The sequence below is a fragment of the Canis aureus genome, chromosome 22 (genome assembly GCF_053574225.1).
Source record: "Canis aureus isolate CA01 chromosome 22, VMU_Caureus_v.1.0, whole genome shotgun sequence".
NCBI lineage: Eukaryota > Metazoa > Chordata > Mammalia > Carnivora > Canidae > Canis > Canis aureus.
Window position 1 is genome coordinate 40,274,817 of NC_135632.1, and position 21,157 is coordinate 40,295,973.

General features: G+C 43.2%; 1 protein-coding gene across 3 annotated transcripts in view; it reads left to right on the plus strand.

Annotated features, from left to right (window-relative positions):
• The window catches only part of CMTM8 (CKLF like MARVEL transmembrane domain containing 8), a 108,494-nt gene that overhangs the window by 79,080 nt on the left and 8,257 nt on the right, over window positions 1–21,157 (plus strand). For 2 of the 3 annotated variants that reach the window (XM_077865554.1, XM_077865555.1), the window contains one exon: window positions 17,407–17,580. The exons of the other annotated variant lie outside the window; for it this stretch is intronic. In XM_077865554.1, the coding sequence (XP_077721680.1) occupies window positions 17,407–17,580 (174 nt within the window). The remainder of the gene's footprint in view (window positions 1–17,406; window positions 17,581–21,157) is intronic. 3 annotated transcript variants of the gene reach the window in all.

The following is a 21,157-nucleotide window of genomic DNA, read 5'->3' on the forward strand; positions in this document are numbered from 1 at the left end:
AATTCCTAAACTTGTTTCTGGGGGCCAGATGGTTACCTCTCTGCATATCTGCTGCTGTGAATTAACCATCCCTGGCCATTGGCCCCCACTGAGCCTGTTGCAGCTGCTGTCATTGGGGCCAAGGCTAATTGGGTAGCACAGATACGTTGAAGATTGCCTGTTTCCAGGTGCTTCCTGGACAGAACATTATGGGTTAGAGCTCCCTAAATTTCCTTCTGTGTGAAACACAAAGGCCTGATGATCCAGGAAGCACAGAATTAAGAAGGAACAGACACAACAAAGGAGTGTAGACATGAAGGGGCAAGCATGTCTTCTAGGACCCTTTCAGCTCTGTGGAGGTAAGGAGGCTTGCAGGCTGGGAGACTAGAACTCTCACTTGAAGATGAAGCATCTCCTATCCTGCACTCGGAGATGGTCAAACATCCAGGAGCATGTGGACCCCAGAGAACAGCAGCCCAGACAGAGAGCTGGAGAGCCTCCCGCCCAGAGTACAGCAGTTCTCCACAGGAAGGCTCAGCTCTTCACACCCAGCGCCTTTGGCGGAGGGAAACATTTCATAGTCCTCCCTGTTTGATTGTTATTTCAGTCCTTTTGAGAGCAACATTAAAGAGTGGCCTTGTGACTTGTGATATCATACTCTTTACCGCTGTGTCTGAACCTTTTGGTCTGATCTCCCTCCCTCCCCAGTGCCTAAGGGTAGGATGGAGGTGGAGCTAGCCCAGGTGGAAGCAGGTTCACCCTGTGAGCAGTCCCTGCAGGGCACCTGTGATGAAGTGCGGTCGGCACAAATCAAGGCTTGTGTGTATAAGATTTCTCCTTGACCTCTATTGGAGCTGTGGCCCTGTGGGCAGTGCTGGGAGGTTCTGTAGGAGAAAGGAGTCCTCAGACCTGGCTTTGAGCCATGGCTCTCTGGCAGCTGTGTGGAATATGGTTTTGGACATGAGGCCCAGAGCCCTGAATGGAGATGTGATTGTCTAAATCATGTGGCTGTTGTGTGGCTAAATGGGATGAGAGTGTGTAACTGGTATACTTGAGGTAAACACAGTGCTCGCAGGCAAGATGATTAGAGTCGTTATGGGATCAAGCGTCTCCCATGTATAAAGTGAAAGATGCAATTTTACAGTGACTCTCATTTCCCTCGTTCCTCACTCATCCCCCCTTCCTATTGCTCCTTTCCTACCAACCTTTCATCTCCCATTCCCTAATAGACATCCTTTGTCCTTCCCCTCTCTGCCTTTTATATCTCCACACTTCACTAAAAGGGAAGGAAACCAGTCTTTCACATAAACTTGCCAAAAGAAGTGAGTCGGGCTGGAAGCCAGGTTGGCATCTGATCCGTGGGCTCCATCAGAGACCTTGAAGTATCACCACCTCCCATCCCCTCACTCCCAGAGTTCCACACAGCTTGTTCTGGCTCCTTGAAGTCCCTAAGCCATTTGGCAAGGACTAGCTGCTGCATTACTTATTGGTGACCCAGGACCATGAACCAAGTGTTTTTCACTGATTCATAGAGAATATTGAGATGCTATGTGTTCTTTGTGAGACCTGAAAAGATCTTTGATCAGGTCATTGCCATCCAAGATTCCTCTGAAGTCCCTGGTGCCTGGAGCTCCAGGCAGAAGGGAGGAATGGATGGTGGGGCTTCTCAGGCTTGAGTTGTTGAGGGGCTTGCTGGGCCCCTGAAGGCTGATTCAACAGAGCTGGGTGGGCCTGAGCGTCGGCATTTCTGGCAAGCTCCAGGTGATGCTAATCCTGCTGCTCTGGGGACCACACACTTGGTGAAGCAAGGCTCAAGGGCAGAGGTTGGCAAATGATAGTTTGCCAGCCAAATCCGGCCTGCTGCCTGTTTTTGTAAATACATTTTTAGTGATGCAGTCACTTCCATCTATTTGCATATCATCTAGGGTCGCCTTCATGCTATTGCTTTCATGCTACGGTGGCAGGATTGAGTCGTTGTGACAGAGACCATATGGCCCACAAAGCCAAAAATATTTACTAGTTGGTCCTTTACAAAAAAAGTCTGCCAGGAAGCCTGGGTGGCTCAGTGGTTGAGTGCCTGCCTTCGGTCCAGGGCATGATCCTGGAGTCCTGGGATCGAGTTCCACATTGGGCTCCCTGTATGGAGCCTGCTTCTCCCTCTGCCTATGTCTCTGCTTCTCTCTATGTGTCTCTCATGAATAAATAAAGTCCTTAAAAAAAAAGTCTGCCAACTGCTGCTCTAGGAGTTCCTCAGCACCCTGATCCCGGTGGTTCTAATGATGGGCACAGACCCCCGCTTCTTTCACTGGCTAAGTGCTCTATCTAGATCCCTCATTCTCAGGTTGCTGAGCATTATTAAGTCATGTTTCCTAGAAGAAAAAACATGAGACTAGTAGTCACTGCTGTTCACCTAGATCTTTGCACATCACAAAACACCTTGAGACCTAGCTGGTGCTGTACCATCCTATGGAGGTACAAACTGAGGCCCAGAGGAGACATGGCTTACCTTGTTCACACAGCAAGTTAGTGACAAACTTAAGTCTTCTGTCCATTCTGCGTACCACACTGCCTGTTGTGTATGAGACTGATTTGGACAGAACTTGGTGTATTAGTCATCTATTACCAGGTAACCATCACCCCCAAACTTAGCTTCAAAGAGCAGTAAACATTTAGTATGGCTCACAGTTTCTGTGGGTCAGGAATTTGAGATCAACATGGCCGGGCCATTCTGGCTCAGATGTTTTCCTGAGGTCAGCTGGATGTCAGCTAGGGCTGCAGTCTTTGAAGGCTTGACTGGGCCTGGAGGATCCACTTCCAAGGTGGCTCACTCACCTGGCTGGCAGGTAGGTGCTGGCTGTTGGTGGGAGGCCTCCACTGCTCTCCATGTAGGCCTCCCTACAAGGCTGCCTGAGGGTCCTGCATGGTTGCTAGCTTGTACAGAGCACAGTATCCAAGATTGAGACAGCAGAGGGAAAGCTGATGACAGCCTCCCAAGTCACATAGCATCATGTCTGCCATGCTTTGTTCTTCAGAAGCAAGTCCTTACAGTAAGCTTACTGCATTCAAGAGGTTCCTATATGCAAGAGGTATGCCAAAGAATTGGTGGATATATTTTAAAGCCAGCCCAGTATACAGATTTCCATTCCATTGCCTGCTGGGAATATTGGAGTCCTGAGGTATTATCTCCAGGCAGGTCTAATTGATCACAGACTGAAGTCCTAAGCAAGAGCAAGATCAAGTCACAAATTCCTAGTAACACCTGGGTCTCAAGCTTTCATTTGCTCTGGAGCACCCAGGGGTTTCCTACAATGGTACTTGAGGAGGGGCCAAGGAGGGCCAGAGAGAGACACCCACTCTATGGCAAATGTAAGAGTAGGAAGAAATCCATCTGCCATGAAATCCCCCAGGGGATTCAGATATGCTCCTCCCATGTGCTGGCCTCCCACATTCTCCCCATTTCCCAGATTGGAAAGAAGAGGCCCAAAGAGGCCAAATCTCTTACTCAAGAAAGCGAAGAGTCCGAGGCCCCTTGGCTGCACTGGTGGGCACTCCTACAGTCCCTCCTGCATTGAAAACCTCATGGGGGGGACCCAAAGAAGAATGTGAACTGATGGATGAAATTTGTCCTTCTGAGCCTTTCTACTAGTTTAATCCATATCTCTTTTGGCTGTCTACATTTCTTGTCAGATCTGTTTCCAGGCAATGTCTGGCTCTAATGGGTGAGTACCGGACCAGGTTCATTCTTCCACGTCCTGCCAGCTCTGTGGAATGTGCTGTGGGTATAGGAACTCTTGCAGACAGATGGCAAACTCCGAGGTCTCTCTATGGAACAGGCATCTTAGCGCCTTAATCTTTCATAAGCAGTGTTTGGCCACCCTCTAGTGGATAAATGGAGAAGGTCACATGCTTGCTGAACAGAAGAGCTACCTTATAATCTGGAAGGGATGTGGAGATGACTGGTTTAAAGATCCCTTTGACTCTATAAAGAAAATGCTCAGCAGATGTAGGAAGCAGTCAGCCTGAGGATGATGTCATTCTTTGATGATGCAGAAAAAGGGTACAGGCTTTTATCAGATAGTCTCTTCTGGCTCAATATATTCATAATCTGGCTTATTTGAAACAATGTAGGAACTAAAAATGTTAAGTACACTTGTGTAGGTGTATGTATTTCTTGGGCAGATGGTGGTGTGGGTGCTGGTCAACAGGAGTGGTTAATTTTCTTCTATAAAAGGCCAGATAGTGAATACTTTAAGCTTTGCAGCCAGAGGCCACCGCACCTGGTACTCTGCCATTGTAGCATGAAAACAGCCATATAATATGGAGGTTGATGAGCATGGCTGTGTTCAAGATATGTATATACAGGCAGTGGGCTGCAAGTGGCCATTGGCCATAATTGTCAACACCTGGTGAAGAGGGAGCTGAATTGTTTTTCTCACACTAGATGGTAAATTCCTCAGGGGCAGTGATTGTATGCCTTGCCCACCTTTGGACCCTCCACCCAGTACTGGGTCTGGCATGTAATATATGCTTAGAGCACATTTGCTGACCCAAGATGGCTCCTATGTCATCCTCTGTAATGTAGTAACTTTCTTCCAGGATTTCTTGGAATTCATTGAGTTACAAGCACACTGTCTGAATTGAGTGTTTAAACCATCAGAGCAAATAGGATTAGCTGCCATCCCTATTTTCTTTCTACTTGTCCCTATTTAAAATGAACTGAGGTGGGGCACCTGGGTGGCTCCGTGGTTGAGCATCTGCCTTCTGCTTAGGTTGTGATCCTGGGGTACTGGGATCGAGTCCCACATCAGGCTCCCTACAGAGAATCTGCTTCTCCCTCTGCCTATGTCTCTGCCTCTCTCTGTGTGTCTCTCATGAATAAATAAATAAAATATTTTTTAAAAAATGAACCAAGGTGTCACATGCAAGACTAATAGATAAAAAGGCCTTGTAATGATCAGCTCCATGCCAGCCTCAAGATGGCACTCTTCAGTGGCCACGCATTAGCAGACAGCTGTTGGGAAGCTTGCTTTGCAGAAGCAAGAATAAGTTTGCATTAAGGCATGTGCTCATTTTACCAGAACCTTTTTTTTTTCAAGATTTTATTTATTTATTTGAGAGAGAGAAACAAGCAGACTCCCTGCTGAATGTGGAGCTCAAACACAGGATCCTGATATTAGGATCCTGATATTATGACCCGAGCTGAAGGCAGATACTCAACTGACTGAGCCACCCAGGCACCCCCACCAGAACCTATTTCTGCCCAGAGAGACTTGGACTTGGGAGGGGGCTGACTAGTGACATTCTAGGTTATGCTCCATCCCTAACACAACAAGAACATAGCACGGGAGCCAGCTTCTCTGTCTCTAACACCAGCCTTTTCAGCACTGCAGGTGGCTGTTCCTCTGGGGTGGGTTTGTGGTCAGCCAAACCACTGTTTCTGCTGTTATTAATCACAATAGTAGCATCCTTGATAGAGCGTATTGTCTCATCATGTAGAAAATACATATTATCCCCCTAAGACAGGTGGAGAAACTGAGACACTGATCAGTTCAGTGATTTGGGCATGATGTGGGTATTGTACAGCAAAATAGTTAAAAGTTTGGACTGTTACTTAACACACTGTACCTTAGTGTCCCCATACAATGGTAGAATGATCATGATGGAAGTTATGTTAGTTATCATGTAGGTTAAATGAGGTAAGGCATGAGAAGCACTTCCTTACTCTGTAGTAGATATTATGCTGTTGCTGTTACCTGGAGCCTGGGCATAGAGTAGATGCTCAATTAATACTGGGTAAATAAATTAATTTGTCCAGTCACACAGCTGGTAAGAATTCAAAGCCTGAATCTTTCTACCAGGCCAGATGGCCATGGCATTATACCATTTAACCAAACAGGAGCAGACAACATGGTAGTGGTGACATTGAATATGTCCACACTGGCCAGGAAGGATAGAGCTTGAGCATCAGACACTCCCAGTCCACCTAGCCTACCATTTTGTTGGTATTAGTGCTCACAGGAGAACACTCAAGTTCAAGTTGTACATCCAAGGAGCCGGAAATAAATACAGTTCCTTGGCTCCATGCAAGTGTAAAGATCTTGAGTTATAGATATAAGGTTGCTTTTTACCTAAGAAAGGAAGAGAGGTGGGGATGCCTGGGTGGCTCAGTGGTTTAGCACCTGCCTTCGGCCCAGACTGTGATCCTCAAGTCCCGGGATCGAGTCCCACATCAGGCTCCCTACAGGGAGCCTACTTTTCCCTCTGCCTATATCTCTGCCTCTCTCTCTCTCTCTCTCTCTCATATAAATAAATAAAATCTTAAAAAAAAAAAAAAGAAAGGAAGAGAAGAGGCACTCCTGAGTCTTTATAATGCTAATAATACTAGCATAATAGCAGTAACAGACACAGCACCTCGTTTGTACCAAGCACTGTTGTGTGTTGTGTGTGTATTACTTAAATGTTTTGTCTTCCCACACTCTTCGAGGCAAATTTCTATATCCGCATCTTACAGATTAGAAAACTGAGGCTCTGGTTAGTGATATGAAGGTGTTGGGGTTTAGAGCAAACAGTCCAGAAAGAATTCTTGAAGAGCCTTCAGTGCAAAAAGGGTGGTTTTATTAAAATGTAGGGACAGGACCCATGGACAGAAAGAGCTGCACTGGGGTTGAGACAGGTGACTGGTTATATACTTTCAAGTTAGGAGAGGGTCAGAGAGCATAAGACTCTAAGGAATTTGGAAGCAAGATTTCCAGGACCTGGAGGGGCCAGCTGTTGTTAGGAAAAGGTCATTTACTACTTTCTAGTAAAACCCTAGTCATGAGACCCTTCAGATGTTATATCAGTGCGTCATTTGCTTGGGGGATGATTGCTAACATATATCTTGGGGTGGGGGTAGAGATAAAGAAAGTTTCCTGTATATGTTTAAGGAGACTTCTAGGATCCTGGACGTCAGGCTAATGTTAAGCTAAGATTGCCTTTGCCCTTGCCAAAGTATCAGCATGGAGGCTGTTGAGTTCCTAAAGGAAGGTCATTCTGCCTGTCTCAAGGACTTGTCAATGGACTATAAGTTGTAAGGAAATTTAATTTTTTTCTTTTGCCATGGTTCTCCATGTCAGTAACCTGCCCAAGGTCAGGGGGTGGAAGTCAGGCAGGCTGACTCCAGAGTATATGATTTCCTCACTGAGCACACTCTTGCCTCTCCAGCTGAATTACCATGAGTGGTAGCGTCATTCCGACAGTGGGGAAGGAGAAGGAAGAAATGGGAGAATAAAGAAATCAAATACTACAAATTAAAGCATTGCCAGACTGGAAGTCACAGCTGAATGCTGGTTCCGCTTTGACCACTAACTATCTCTATGACTATAAGCTCATTGCTTCTGAGTATCTCCTCAACTTCTCTTCCAGCACTAACATTCTTTGGTCCTCAGACCACCAGGGAATGAGCCTTGTCTGTGAGAAAGGATGCTGTCTGGAGACTGATATCAAAGTGCTGGGCCCTGGGTCAGCCTCCCCTGGAACTGGACTTCCTGCCGATGTTCCTGTGTTAGGACAGAACCTCTGGGAGACTCACAGTGCCACCTGGGGTATCTGTCTCAGTTTTAGCATTCCCTCAACCATGCACATTTTGCCTGGCTAACTCCCACTCACTGATTAAATGTCAGATTTCCTCTGACTATCCAAGCATGGTTGGGTCCTTACGCTTTTGCATTTTTGTATCAGACTACTTCCTTCTATAGGACTCACACAGTTTAAGTTAAATGCCCATTAATGCACCTACTCTGAGGACAGGAGTAGATCTCAATAGCTGATTTCCAGTGCCACTTCATTGCAAGGAATTAATATGGAAAATGATTGAAAGCGCAGCGAGATATATCGGAGGTGTACTGAGCTCACACCTGGTACAACGCAGCTCCCCTGAGCATAGTCAGCTGGGAACAGCTGGTACCTTGCTCTTAGGGTAGCCTCGTTAATCATCAGAAGTCACCTATCTGTCCTCCAGGCTGAAGTACAGATGCAGTAATGGCACTTGTGCCAGTCAAGACTAAACACAGAAATAAATCATCCAACCTGTGTGCTGTATTGCAATGTAGCGTTTCCTGCCCCACCAGAAGTGCCAGAGAAACTCCCAGCTCATAATAGATGCTTGGTGGATATTTAAATAAGTGAGACCCTTTAGCACCACCATCAGGTAATTGCTCTGAGCAGCAGAATAGCTGTCCCCAAGTTCACAGACTTCACAGACTTGACTTCACAGGAGAAGCCGCAGAGACTAACTTATTTTGTCTTTCAGTGTGATTTTTAAAAGTCTAAGGCATGTTTTCTTAGTTTGTAGGATATTCGAATAAAGATGTGTATGAACATGTACACACGAAGGGCAGAGGAAGGCTGTTGGAATCAGTTCACTGAGAGCCTCAAGGGGTGACCATTGATGGTTTCAATTTTAAAAAATTCTTCATAGAAAAACATAGATATCCAGTATCATTCAGAGTTGAGGCAGTCTCACACCAAAGCACAAGGCAGTAATTGAAATATTTAATATTTGTAATGACCCTGGGTCATCAAAAAGTTTAGCTGTGTTAGGAATACACTACTTAATTGTAAAAGGCAGATACAAAAAATCCATTCTACTAAGCTTACTACCCTATCGTTCATGGGAGAGGTTGAAGAAGAAACCTTAATTCACTGAAAAATGAAAGTCTTTAGGTTGATAAAAGGCGTATCAACTGTCAACAACAGACCTCATATAAATGTCAACATCAAAATGAACAATTAAAGTAGAATTAAAAGGATGGTCACTGTTGTGTTGTGGAAGATGGTTCTGGAGATTGTAGTTAATGCCAACACACACAAAAAAACAAATTGTGTAAATATTGGAAAGCATCAAAACTGTAAATGTAAATGTAAACTGTAAATGGCTTAGCCAGAAAATTCTAGGCAGTCAATTGAGGTCAGTAGGGTGGTCAAACACCAAAAAACTAAAGGGCTTGTAACAACCTTCTCATCCACATATCCCCTTACTCCAGGGTTCTCCCTCCCCGGAGCCAGCCACTTAGGAAACCTCTGGCTTGACTCATGTCCAGAGTTACAAATAATGTGAGCAGTGCCATCTTCTGATTCAGTTTTACATGTTAACTAGTAACCTTCTGTTACCATCTGCCTTTGCTTGAGCTGCCATAACAATATATCATAGACTGGGTAGCTTCAGCTCACAGCTCTGGATACTGGAAGTCCAAGATCAAGGTGCCAGTGTGGTTGGTATCTGGTGAGACCTTTCTCATTGGGTTGCAAACAGCTGCCTTCTTGCTGTGCCCTTACATGACTTTTCTTCAGTGCGTGTAGGGGGTGGGGGGCGGCCAGTTCCTTTCTGGTTCTTTTCCTTATAAGCACTAATCCCATCATGAGGGCTTTGCCCTCATGACCTCACCTAAACCTAAGTACCTCTTAATGACCCCTTCTCCACATACCACCACATTGGGGTTAGAGCTTCAACATATGCATTTGGGTAAGGGGGGGGACACAATTCAGGCCAGAGCACCACCCCTATTGTTTTCCTCCTCCATGTTATAATTCACTTAAGTCAATGTTTGGTGTTTATTGTTATCTTTATGCAAATATTATTTAGTCTGGAGAGTTGTAGTGAACACCTAACTACAAACTACTGAAATTAATAACACAGTTACAGCTGTTTTTGTTTGCTTAGTTCTGTGGTTTTTTAAATTAATTAATTTTTTTTGGTATCTGTTTTGTCTCACATTTTTTTCTATAATAGCCTCTCAGTAAGGTTTCCCCCAAGGGCAGTCACATCAGATAATGACAGTCTAATTTTTATCTTGGATGAATTTCTCCTGGGGATCTCCCTTTGCTTTGAAATTCCCTTTATTTGTGTTGGGCTGTTTTTTGTTTCCTGGATCCCTTACCTTCCTATTTCTTAGTTTCCTCCTTCATTTTGCTGGAGCAAGTTTCCTAATAATCACCAGGTTAAAAGAAAGCAAAGCAACCTAAAGCAGGTGGTGACAGCAGCCTTGGCAATGCCTGTCTTGTGAGTCACTGGCCCAGTCTGGCCCAGGGCACCTGTCCTGCTCAATTTCCCCACCTGGGGATTGCCCTTACCTCCTTCCTGTGTAGCTCTAGGTGTACAAGTCAGTCTAGACCATGTTTCCATTTTTAGAGTTTGTGCCCTCATTTTGGTGAGTCATATCCGACATTGCACGTCTGGGAGAAAAAAAAATGTATTCTCCTCTTGCTCTTCATTGATAATTTTCCTGGGTAATCTCTGGGTTGGAAATCGTTTTCCAATTTGAAAGCATTTGCCTGTGTCTTCTAACATCCATTGCTTTTAGAAAAGCTTAAAAGCTATTCTTTAAAAAAAATAAATAAATAAACTGTTCTTGTTTCTGATCCTATTCAGGTCTGTAGGTGACCTGTTTGTTCTTTGGTCATTTAAAAAATCTTCTCTTTGTATCCGATGTCCTGAAATTTCATGATGTACCTTTTCCATTTGTGTCTATTTTCATCCATTGTGCTAGCTTCCCAGGGGAGCCCTTTTATGTAGAAATTCATGTCCTTAAATTCTGAGATTTCTTGAGTTATTTTATGATTGATTTCTTTCCCTCCATTGTCTCCAGTCTCTATTCCTGGAACATATCTTTTGGGTGGCTGACCTCCTGAACCCATCCTCTGATTGTCCTCTTTCCTGTCTTTTTTTTTTTTTTTTTTTTCATCTTTTTGTCTTCTCGTTATCTTTTCTAGAAGGCTTTCTCATTTTTATCATGTAACACTTTCATGGACTTTTTAATTTCTGCTACCCTATTTGTAATTTCAAAAGCTAATTTGTTCCTGGAGGAGTATATGTGTCCTTCCTGTAACCTGTTTCTGGTTCTCTGCTGTAATCTCTTTTCTCCCTGCGGATACTGACTTTTTTTCCTTCCTCTTCAAAGTTACTTTCTTCCTGTTTGTTTTTTTGGTCTCAGCTCTCTGTCCCATCATACAGGCTTTTTTTTTTTTTTTTTTTTTTCATCATAAATCTGATAACCTTGGTTGTCTGCTTACATTTTAAGAGTGCAAAGCTGTTCAGATGCTTTAAGCATGTAGATGGGGCTTATCAACTTTGAACTTCATCGTGGGTTGACCTGGCCAAGCTGTGTGTTGGTGAATCCCCAGAGTCTTTTCTCTTGTGTGAGTGAAGGCTTGGCTGGCAGTACTCTAAGAACCCAATTGAGTGGAAAGGATAGGGATTGGGAGGATGGGGAAGTCTTCACATTGAAGAGTCATTTAAGGCTCTTGTTTTCAGCATAATACTCAAACCTTCAACTGCCCCCTTCAATCTCAAGACCCTCTATTTTTTGTTTGTTTGTTTACCTTCTTTAGAGTGGTTCTCAATCAAGGTTAATTTTGCCTCCCAGGAGATACTTGACAATTTCTGGAGACATTTTTGATTGTCATTACGAGGGAGAGGGGAAGCTTGCTGCTGGTGTCTAGTAGGTAGAGGCCAGGGTGCTGCTCAACATCCTACATGGGACAGCCCTCCACAACAAAGTATTGTTGACCCCCTGTGTTAACAGGACTGAGGTTGAGAATTCCTTACCTGGAGAATAAACTTGCAGATCAATGACAAGTGTAATAGTCACCCAGTAGGTTAGAGTATGGCAGAAGGTTAAGACATGGCTTCACTTATTTTTTTCTTTTCTTTTCTTTTCTTTTCTTTTCCTCTTTTCTTTTCTTCCCTTCCTGTTGTCTCTCTCTTTCTTTCTTTCTTTCTTTCTTTCTTTCTTTCTTTCTTTCTTTCTTTTCTTTTCTTTTCTTTTCTTTTCTTTTCTTCTTTCTTTCTTTCATTCATTCATTCATTCATTCATTCATTCATTCTTTTTCCCCTGCTTCCTTCCTTCCTTTCTTCATAATCTCTGTGCCCAGTTTGGGTCTCGAATTCATGACCCCAAGATCAAGAGTCACATGCTCCACTGACTGAGCCAGCCAGATACCACCTTCCCACTTTTTAAGTGATCTAAGACATGGCTACTTTCAAACAGCTTTCCACAAATCCTCCTTACCTTAGCCATCACCACCACCACCACCCCCCCCCCCCACATATACCCGTCCTCTCTCAGTCCCTGTCCCAGCCCCAGAGGTACCTGAGTCTTTTCAGACTTTGCAGCAAATGTGGTCTGGTTCTTTACTATCCCTGTCAACCAGCTCTGTTAAACTCCAGCTTCCTCACAGTGGCCGAGTGAGTTATCCCTTATCTGTAAGTATTCCAAGCTTCTAAAAATGTGTTGCTTTTATCTCCTTTCCTATTCATCCCATTCTCGTGATAATTTTAGAAGGGTTTTGGGAAGAGCAAAATTAGACTCATGTGTTAAATTTGACATCTTTAGCCAGAAGCCTAAAATATATGCTGAAGCTACAGTAGCTGGCACTTGCACAACCATCTCACAGATGGACAGAATAGAATAAAGATTCCAGAAACTGACCCAATAGATGAAGAGTCACCAATACATGATAACAGGTCAATTGACTATCTGCTGAAAAAAATAAAATTAGCCTTTCCTCACCCCATATATGGAATCCAATTCTAGTTGGATTAAAGACCTAAACCTATATATAAGTTGTAAGAAAATAGGATATTTTCATATCCTGGGTTGAGGAAGATCTTCCTAAGCAGGTAGGAATAGAAGAAGGCTTAAAGGAGGATCAATTAACTACATAAAAGTTTAAAACTTCCATACGACAAAAGACTGTTTAAAAAAAAAGAAACAGCTAAAAAACAAACCTGGATAGGGAACATATTGCCACATGTGTAGTTGGTTACCATGCCTCTTCTGTTTAGAACTTTGCAAATCAGGAAGAAAGTGACTTTTAAAACCTATCAATAAATAAGGAAAGAACATGAGTGGTTGATAAGCATTTGAAAAGGTGCCATATCATCCTCACTGCTGATCAGGAAAATGTGAACTAAAACAAAAAGAATACTATACATGAATGGTTCATAATGTATGGTCTCTAGACCAACAGCATCAGCACCACCTGGGAACTTGGAGACCTCCTGAAAAAACTGCGAGTGGGGCCCATCCACCTGTGATTTAGCAAGCCAGGCAGGTGATTCCGTGTAGCCAGGAGAATGAATGAATGACATCCAGTGTCATGCTTGAATCTCACCGTGCTGAGTGAAAGAAACCAAACACAATTGTACACACTGGAGGATTCCATGTATATAAAGTTCAAAAACAAGCAACACTAATCTAGAGCGATAGGAATTAGGACGATTGTTACCCTTAGAAGAGAGGAGGAGTAACTAGAAGTGAAGATGGAGCTTCACTGGTCATGTTCTGTTTCTTGCTGGGATGGTGATTATATAAGTTTGTTCAGTTTGTGAAAATTCATTGAGTTGTTGTCCACCACAGATTTGTACACTTTCTACTTTCTCTATGTTATAATTCAGTAAAGCATGAGATCTCTCCTTTTTTTTTTTTTTAAGATTTTATTTTTAAGTAATCTCTATGCTCAGTATGGGGCACAAACTCACCACCCCAAGATCAAGAGTCACATGCTCTACCAACCGAGCCAGCCAGGTGCCCTGAGATCTCTTTTTTTTAAATTGGGTTTTAAATCATTTAAGACATAGGAACTCAGGGTCAAAGGGAAAGGCATGCGTTAGTACAATTAGTACAAGCCTTTGATGAGTAATTTGGCAGTACCTCTAACATTCAAAATAGCCTAGAGGGACACCACGGTGGCTCAGTGGTTGAGCATCTACCTTAGGTTCAAGCCGTGATCCCAGGGTCCTGGGATGGAGTCCCACATTGGGCTCCCTGCAGAGAATCTGCTTTTTTCTCTATGTCTCTGCCTCTTTCTCTGTGTCTCTCATGAATAAATAAATAAAATCTTTAAAAATAGCCTAGAAAAAAAATAGAATAAAAATTAAAATAGCCAAGAAATTCCACTTCTCAGAACCCATCTTGGAATTCAGGTATATAAGAACGTTCCCTGGGTATTTTTATACAAACATAAAGGAGACAACTTAAATTTCTCTCAATCGGGAACTGGTTACATGAATTATAGAAAACTGGGCAACTGTTAAAGTTGCCATAGGTTTGTATACAGTAGCATGAAAGAAGGTCCCCTGTGGTATTATTCACAGAGAGAAGCAAGTCATAAGCACCGTGTACAGTGTGATCCATATTTTCAATAGAAAGAAAAGGATATACAGGTGGTAGTTATAGAACCAAAGGAAAGAAGTTAAGAAAGGTAGATTTAAAATTTTTATATTGGTTTCTCTCGAGCATTTATAACTAGTGGATGGGGGTGGGGGTTGTTGCTTCTTTGTATATTTTATATATACCTTATGTATTTCTGTCACTGCTTTTACCTACATTGATCACTTTGGAAATTTTTTTTAAGTCTTAGTTTTACCACTTAAAAAAGTCTTCACCTAAAAAATTCTCATCAGTGAAAAAAACAAACAGTACTTTTGTAGCCTAAGCAAATAAAGATCTAGAGTTTGTCTTGAGCAAATAAAGATCTAGAGTTTGTTTTAAACACACACCCAGCAGGAGATGACTAACATTTTTGTAGAGTGATTTTCATCAGTATTGGCTATAGTGAGAGACAAAAGGCTTGTTTCTTATTTCTGTTACCTAGGAAATTCGCTTGGGTAGAATTCTTTTCTTGACAGGGGCATTCTTTTAACTGTGTTTGCTAGTGAGGTCATGGGTCAGGTATTCCTGCTCTTTGAGAGATGGCTCAGTGAACAATATTGTCCCTGTGTGTAAAAGATGACCACTGCTAGCACATTAAACAAAGCATCTCTGGGCAGTGGACCCTGCTTGCTTTAATAGTGAAAAACATTTTCACATTCAGAACCAAGAGCTGTTAGCTGAGCCTGTCTAGCTGGACGCAAGCTTGAGCTGGAGACTCTTACATTCCCCCGGGGAGACAACCTAACCCTGTATGCCATGCTTCTTCACAGTTATGTTTCCTCTGTGCATCATCAACGAAGAGTCGTTCTGCCCCTTTCAGTTTGAACCAAGAACCCTGTGATGTTATTTCCGACCCCACCATTTTGGATTACTTCCACTACCAGTCCCACTGATCCAATGCGTGTCACTTATATGTGTCTAGATTACTTGTCAGTTATGATGGATTCAGGCCCAAAACCCCATTACTGTGAGGCTTAGCACTTTCTGGAAATCTATCCCATTTTGCACATCTTCACTTTTGATAAATTCTGCTGCCACGAATGTCAGCAGAAAAACACATCTCCATTAAGCATTTTTTTGGCATTCAGTCCACCAGCTAGCTGGTGACAGTGTTAAAAACTTACCTGGTCCTATCACTGTCTTTTTTTTTTTTTTTTTAAGATTTTATTTATTATTCATGAGAGACACAGAGAGAAGGAGGCAGAGACATAGGCAGAGGGAGAAGCAGGCTCCATGCAAGGAGCCAGATGTGGGACTTGATCCCAGGACCCCAGGATCACGCCCTGAGCCAAAGGCAGGTGCTCAACCGCTAAGCCACCCAGGCGTCCCACACTGTCTTGCTCAAACTCTGTCACTGCCCTTAAGAGAAGGTATAGAATTCTTAGGCTACCTCGGGTCATATAATCTGACCTACCCCAACCTCCCAACATTTTGCAGCAATGTCCTAACTTAGTATACCTTCTTATAGGTTCTAGAAGGCAGCAAAGCCCTTTCCCTGCTCCGGACCTTTGCGCATCCTGTCTTCCTGCTTAGTTTCTCTCACCAGCTCTTACTGGGTCTTTGGGGTATTCTTCAGTATGGCCTTCCCTGACACTCCCCATACCTGCAACAAGGTTACATCTGTCTATTATACACCCATACTACACCCTTCATTTTCCTTCATAGCATTTTTTGAGATTACAATTATTCGAATATTTGCCCCCACTAGACTTTTAAGCTATGTACAGTAGGATCTGTTCAATGTGTGCCCCATCCATCCTTGGGGCCTGATAGCAAGAAGTTTGGCAGTATTTAGTACTCTCAGGCATTAAACAAATGAGTAAAAACAACCTTCCTAGATTCATGATTAAAATTCTTCTAGTATTCTATTTCCTATACCACTGAGAAAGCTAAAACAGAAATAAAATCATTTGTTCTGAGTCACACAGCAATCCACAGCTTGTAGCCAGAGCCTGCCTTGGACCCCTGATGCATCTCCTGGGGGTGGTTTGGATACTAATTTTGACATGATTTAGGAGTAAAGTCCTGGTCCCTGGAAGGTGCTGGAATGCGAGATGCATACTTTGCTCTGGCCTTCTTTTGTTCAGGACTAAAGGCGCCTACAGCTGGATCAGTTTCTTTTCCCTTGATGAAATCTTTCTCTAGTCAATTGGTGACATTGATTTGGCTTTGGTCTTATTTTTCAGTCTAGGGTCTTGGATGGGTCTTGCTGGAATAAATACACAATTTATATTAAAATGGTGAATGCAAAAAAATAATAAAATAAATTTTAAAAATGGTGAATGCCGGTGTCTGCCCTGGGCCCTTGCTTGTTCTCCTTTTTGAAAGCTCTCTCAGGCCACATGTTATTTGTCATCTGCAGGGGGAAGTGGGGAGCAGCAGTGGCAGGTGGGGAATCCTCAGAGATTCATCCCTTGAGAGCAGATCAGTTCCAAGGACCACTTCAAGTGGACCTACAGTCTTGTTCCTTGACAAGTATCAGCCTGTGAGCAAATTCCGACCACAGATGTGTGTACTTTGTCCTCTATTGGTATTTTATTTTATTTAAGATTTTATTTATTCATGAGAGACACAGAGAGAGAGGCAGAGACACAGGCAGAGGGAGAAGCAAGCTCCATACAGGGAGCCCGATGCAGGACTCGATCCGGGGTCTCCAGGATCACGCCCTGGGCTGAAGGCGGCACTAAACCACTGAGCCACCCGGGCTGCCCCCCACTGGGATTTTAAAAATCATTACTAGTGCTAACATTTAAAAATCAAGATTATCGTGTACAAACTTGACTTTCTGTGTTTTCTTGAGGGGAAAAAGAATAAAAGGAAGTATCTAGCAAAATTGGCACACAACAGGGGAGCTAGCTGGCCCAATCAGTGGAGTGAACAACTCTTAATCTTGGGGTCATTAGTTTGAGCCCCATGTTGAGGGGTAGAGTTTACTTAAAAAAAACTTTGGTCCACAACAGTTAGCTGGGGCTGAGTAGAGACTGTCCCTTACAATAGACATAGTTTTTCTTGTTTTCTGGTCTCTGCTCAGCCTGCATTATTCATCTACTGTACCTTCATGGCATTTGTGAGTTTGCAAGCCCTGTTTTGCATTTGTAAGTCATGTGTATGTGTAAATATGAACAAAAGCTGTAATTGACACTCTGTATCATAATTTTTTTCTCTCTCTCCCTGCTTCCTTCTTTACTTTCTCCTTGTGTCTCCCATTCTTTGCACCGCTTCTACCATTTTACAGGTTCTGGGACTGCTGGTGTGGACACTGATTGCTGGAACCGAGTACTTCCGGGTCCCTGCGTTTGGCTGGGTCATGTTCGTAGCTGTATTTTACTGGGTCCTCACTGTCTTCTTCCTCATCATCTACATAACAATGACCTACACCAGGATTCCCCAGGTGCCCTGGACAACAGTGGTAAGGAAGCCAGAGGTTGTCTTCTTGTCCATTGCCCACTAGGTAGGATGGACGTAGTCCTTCTTTCCTTAATTCGGGGTTGTGTCTGCCAGCAAAGCAGGGGATAAAGCCAAGGAGAACTCGACACAGCAGGTAATCTTCACATTATTCCATTGCCTCTAAGGTGTTTTACCAATGAGTATGAAACTGGGCATGTTGGAAGGTCCAGAAATTTCTTTTAGAGAAAATAACAAATCAGTTCTCAGAAGACTGAATGAGGAGAAATTCAGTTCTTCGTTAGTGTCCCATAAACAGCATCACCTGGAAACAGGTACGTCAGGGCGCCAGCCTCGGCAGGTCTCGTGTCCTTCAAATCCCTCCTGGGGCCACGGCCTTAGCCCTTTGCATGCAGAGCTCTTTGATGTTGGGATGCACAATGTGTATAAAGTTAGAATGAAAAATGAAACTGCTGTTAGAATAAATAGGTGTCTTCATATTTGGAAGCAAGTGTGGTACAGGGTGATTGGATTCTTGTCCTGGCTCCAGGCACCATGCTGGGGGCAGGATAAACCCACATTCTGGGATGAAACAGATAAGAAAATGTACCTGTCTGCTCTGCTGCCATAACAAAATATCATATTCTGGGTAGCTTAAATGACAGAAATTGATTTCTCACACTTCTAGAAGCTGGAAGTCTAAAATCAGATGTCAAGGTAGTTGGTCTCTGGTGAGAGCTCTCTTCCTGGCTTGCAGATGCGTGCTATCTTGCCATGGCCCCATGTGGAAGAGAAAGAGAACACAAGCTCTTCTTGTAAGGGAACTAATGCAATTAGTTCCCAGCTTCATGATCTCATCTAACCCTGATTACCTCTCAAACACCTCATCTCCAAGTACCATCACTTTGCTGACTAGGACTTCCACATGTGCACTTTGGGGATTAGAGATTCGGTCCATAACATTCTGCTATTGGCTCCCCCAAATCATTCCCTTCTAGCATGCAAAATACATTCATTCCATCTCAACATCCCCAGAGTCTTAACTCATTTCAGTGTCAACTGAAGTCCAAGATCCAAAGTTTCACTTCACATCTAAATCAAGTATGGTGAGATTGGAGGTAGGGTTCATCCTGAGCAAAATTCCCCTCTAGCTGTGAGCCTGTGAAGCCAGACACGTTATGTACTTCTAAAATACAGTGGGGAGACAGGATAGATGTTCCCATTCCAAGAGGGAGAAATAGAGAAGAAGGAAGGGGTGACAGGTCCCAGGCAAGCCCAAAACTTACAAGACAAATTCCATTAGATCTTAAGGCTCTAGAATAAGCCTGTTTGGTTCAATGCTCTGCCCTCCAGACCCACTGAGGTGGCATTGTCACCCCTAACCATCCAGGGTGACCTTGCCCCTGAGGTACTAGATTGGGACATCCTGGCTCACAGACACCAGAGAGGCAGCCCAACCCTTTGAAACTGAGGAACCAACCAGCCTGCCCCCCTGGGTCTGATGATCTCTGATAGGGCTTTGGCTGATTCATTCTTTTTTTTTGGAAGATTGGCACATATTTGCAGCCAAATAACTCATATTTCCAATCTATAGAACCCAAGAAGTTCCACGGCACTCCTTATATTTTGTTGTATCTCCATCCCTTTCCATTCAAGCTGGCAGCATTTCACCGGTATAATCCCTTACCTGTTCCTGGCTTCTGCTGGCACATGATTAGATCTGTGGTTAGCATCCATGATCTCTTTATCAAAAGGTTGTTTGGCTACACCCATATTATTCTCTTCAGATGAAGCTTTTTTTTAAAAAAGATTGATTGATTGATTGATTGATTGATTTGAGAGAGGGTAGGGGGAAGAACAGAGGGAGAGAGAATCTCAAGCAGACTCCTTGCTGAGCACACAGCCCAATGTGGGGCTCCATGCCATGACCCTGAGATCACAACCTGAGCCGAAACCAAGTCAGATGCTCAACCCGCTATGCCATCCAGGTGCGCTAAGCTTTCTTATTTTTTTTCACAATATGGGAAGGCTGAGAATTTTCTAAACCTTCAAGTTCTGCTGCTTTTTTGCTTGATAATCTCTTCTTTAATTTACCTCTGCTTTTGCATTTTACTATAGACAGGAGAAACCAAGCCACTCCTCTAACACTTTACTTTTTTAAAAATCTCATTTAAATTTCCAGTGTTTTGCTTGCAACCTCTATCCTCCACAAAACACTAGAACACAGTCAGCTAAATCCCCTGCCACTTTATGACAAGGATCACCTTTCCTCCAGTTTCTGAAAACATGTTCCCCATTTCCATTTGAGATCTCTCCTCAGTGCCCTTTAACATCCATATTTTTAAAGATTCTGTTTGTAGTTATTTATGCAGTCTCTAAAAAGATGGAAGCTCTGTCTTGAGTTCTCTTTTCTTCCTAAGTCCTCATTGGAATCACCTTCAACATCCATAGTTCTGGTATGCTCCTCAAAACTCTCCAGCCTGTACTCATTATCCAGTTCCAAAGTCACTTTTATACTTTTAGGTATTTGTTATAGCAGCACCCCACTCCTGGTGCCAAAAGCTGTGTATTCCACTCGATATAAATTCTCTATTAGCGTTCTCTAGAGAAGCATAGGCAATAGGGTGTGTGTGTGTGTGTGTGTGTGTGTGTGTGTGTGTAAAGAGATTTATTAGAAGGAATTGGTCCACATGATGGTAGAAACTGAGAAGTCCCAAGATCTGCTAGCACATTGATGGTGTAGTTCCAGTCTGAGTCCAAAGGCCTGAGAACCAGGGAAACTGATGCTATAAGTTCTAGTCTGAAAACCACCAGGCTTGAGACCCAAGAAGGCCTGATGTTTTGTTTCAAGCCCCAAGGCAGGAAAAAAAAAGACTGATGTCCCAGCTCAAGGCAGTCAGGCAGGAGCAGTTTCCTCTTATTCAGCCTTCCTGTTTTATTCAGGTCTTCAGCTGATTGGATGTGGCCCACCCACATTAGAGAGGGCAGTCTGCTTTAACTCAGTCTGTAGATTCACATGCTGGTGTCATCCAGAAATCCTCATAAACAGATCCAAAATAATGTATGCACTCCAAATATTTGTGCACTTGTGGTCCAGTCAGTTAGCCCATGAAATCAACCCATTATGGTACCCTGTGACACATAGTAAAATGAACTAAAGTGAAGTACAAAGTGTGATGGAAGTTATCATCTTAGCTGGGACAGCTGGGAACTCTTCAGAGAAGAGCCAGCATTTAGTGTCTTGAAGATTGATCTGGCACATCTTAGTTTTAAAATGCTTTGATTTGCATGATCAGAATTTATCATCATGGGGACCTCTGGGTGGCCCAGTGGTTGAGTATCTGCCCTCAGCTCAGGTCATGATCCTGGAGTCCCTAGACTGAGTCCCACATCAGGCTTCCAACAGGGAGCCTGCTTCTCCCTCTGCCTATGTCTCTGCCTCTCTTTCTGTGTCTCTCATGAATAAATAAATAAATAAATAAATAAATAAATAAATAAATAAATAAATAAATAAAATCTAAAAAAAAAAAAAAGGATTTATCATCATGAAATGTATCCCCATTTTATAAACAAGAAAACTGAGGGTTTTTTTTTTAAACTGA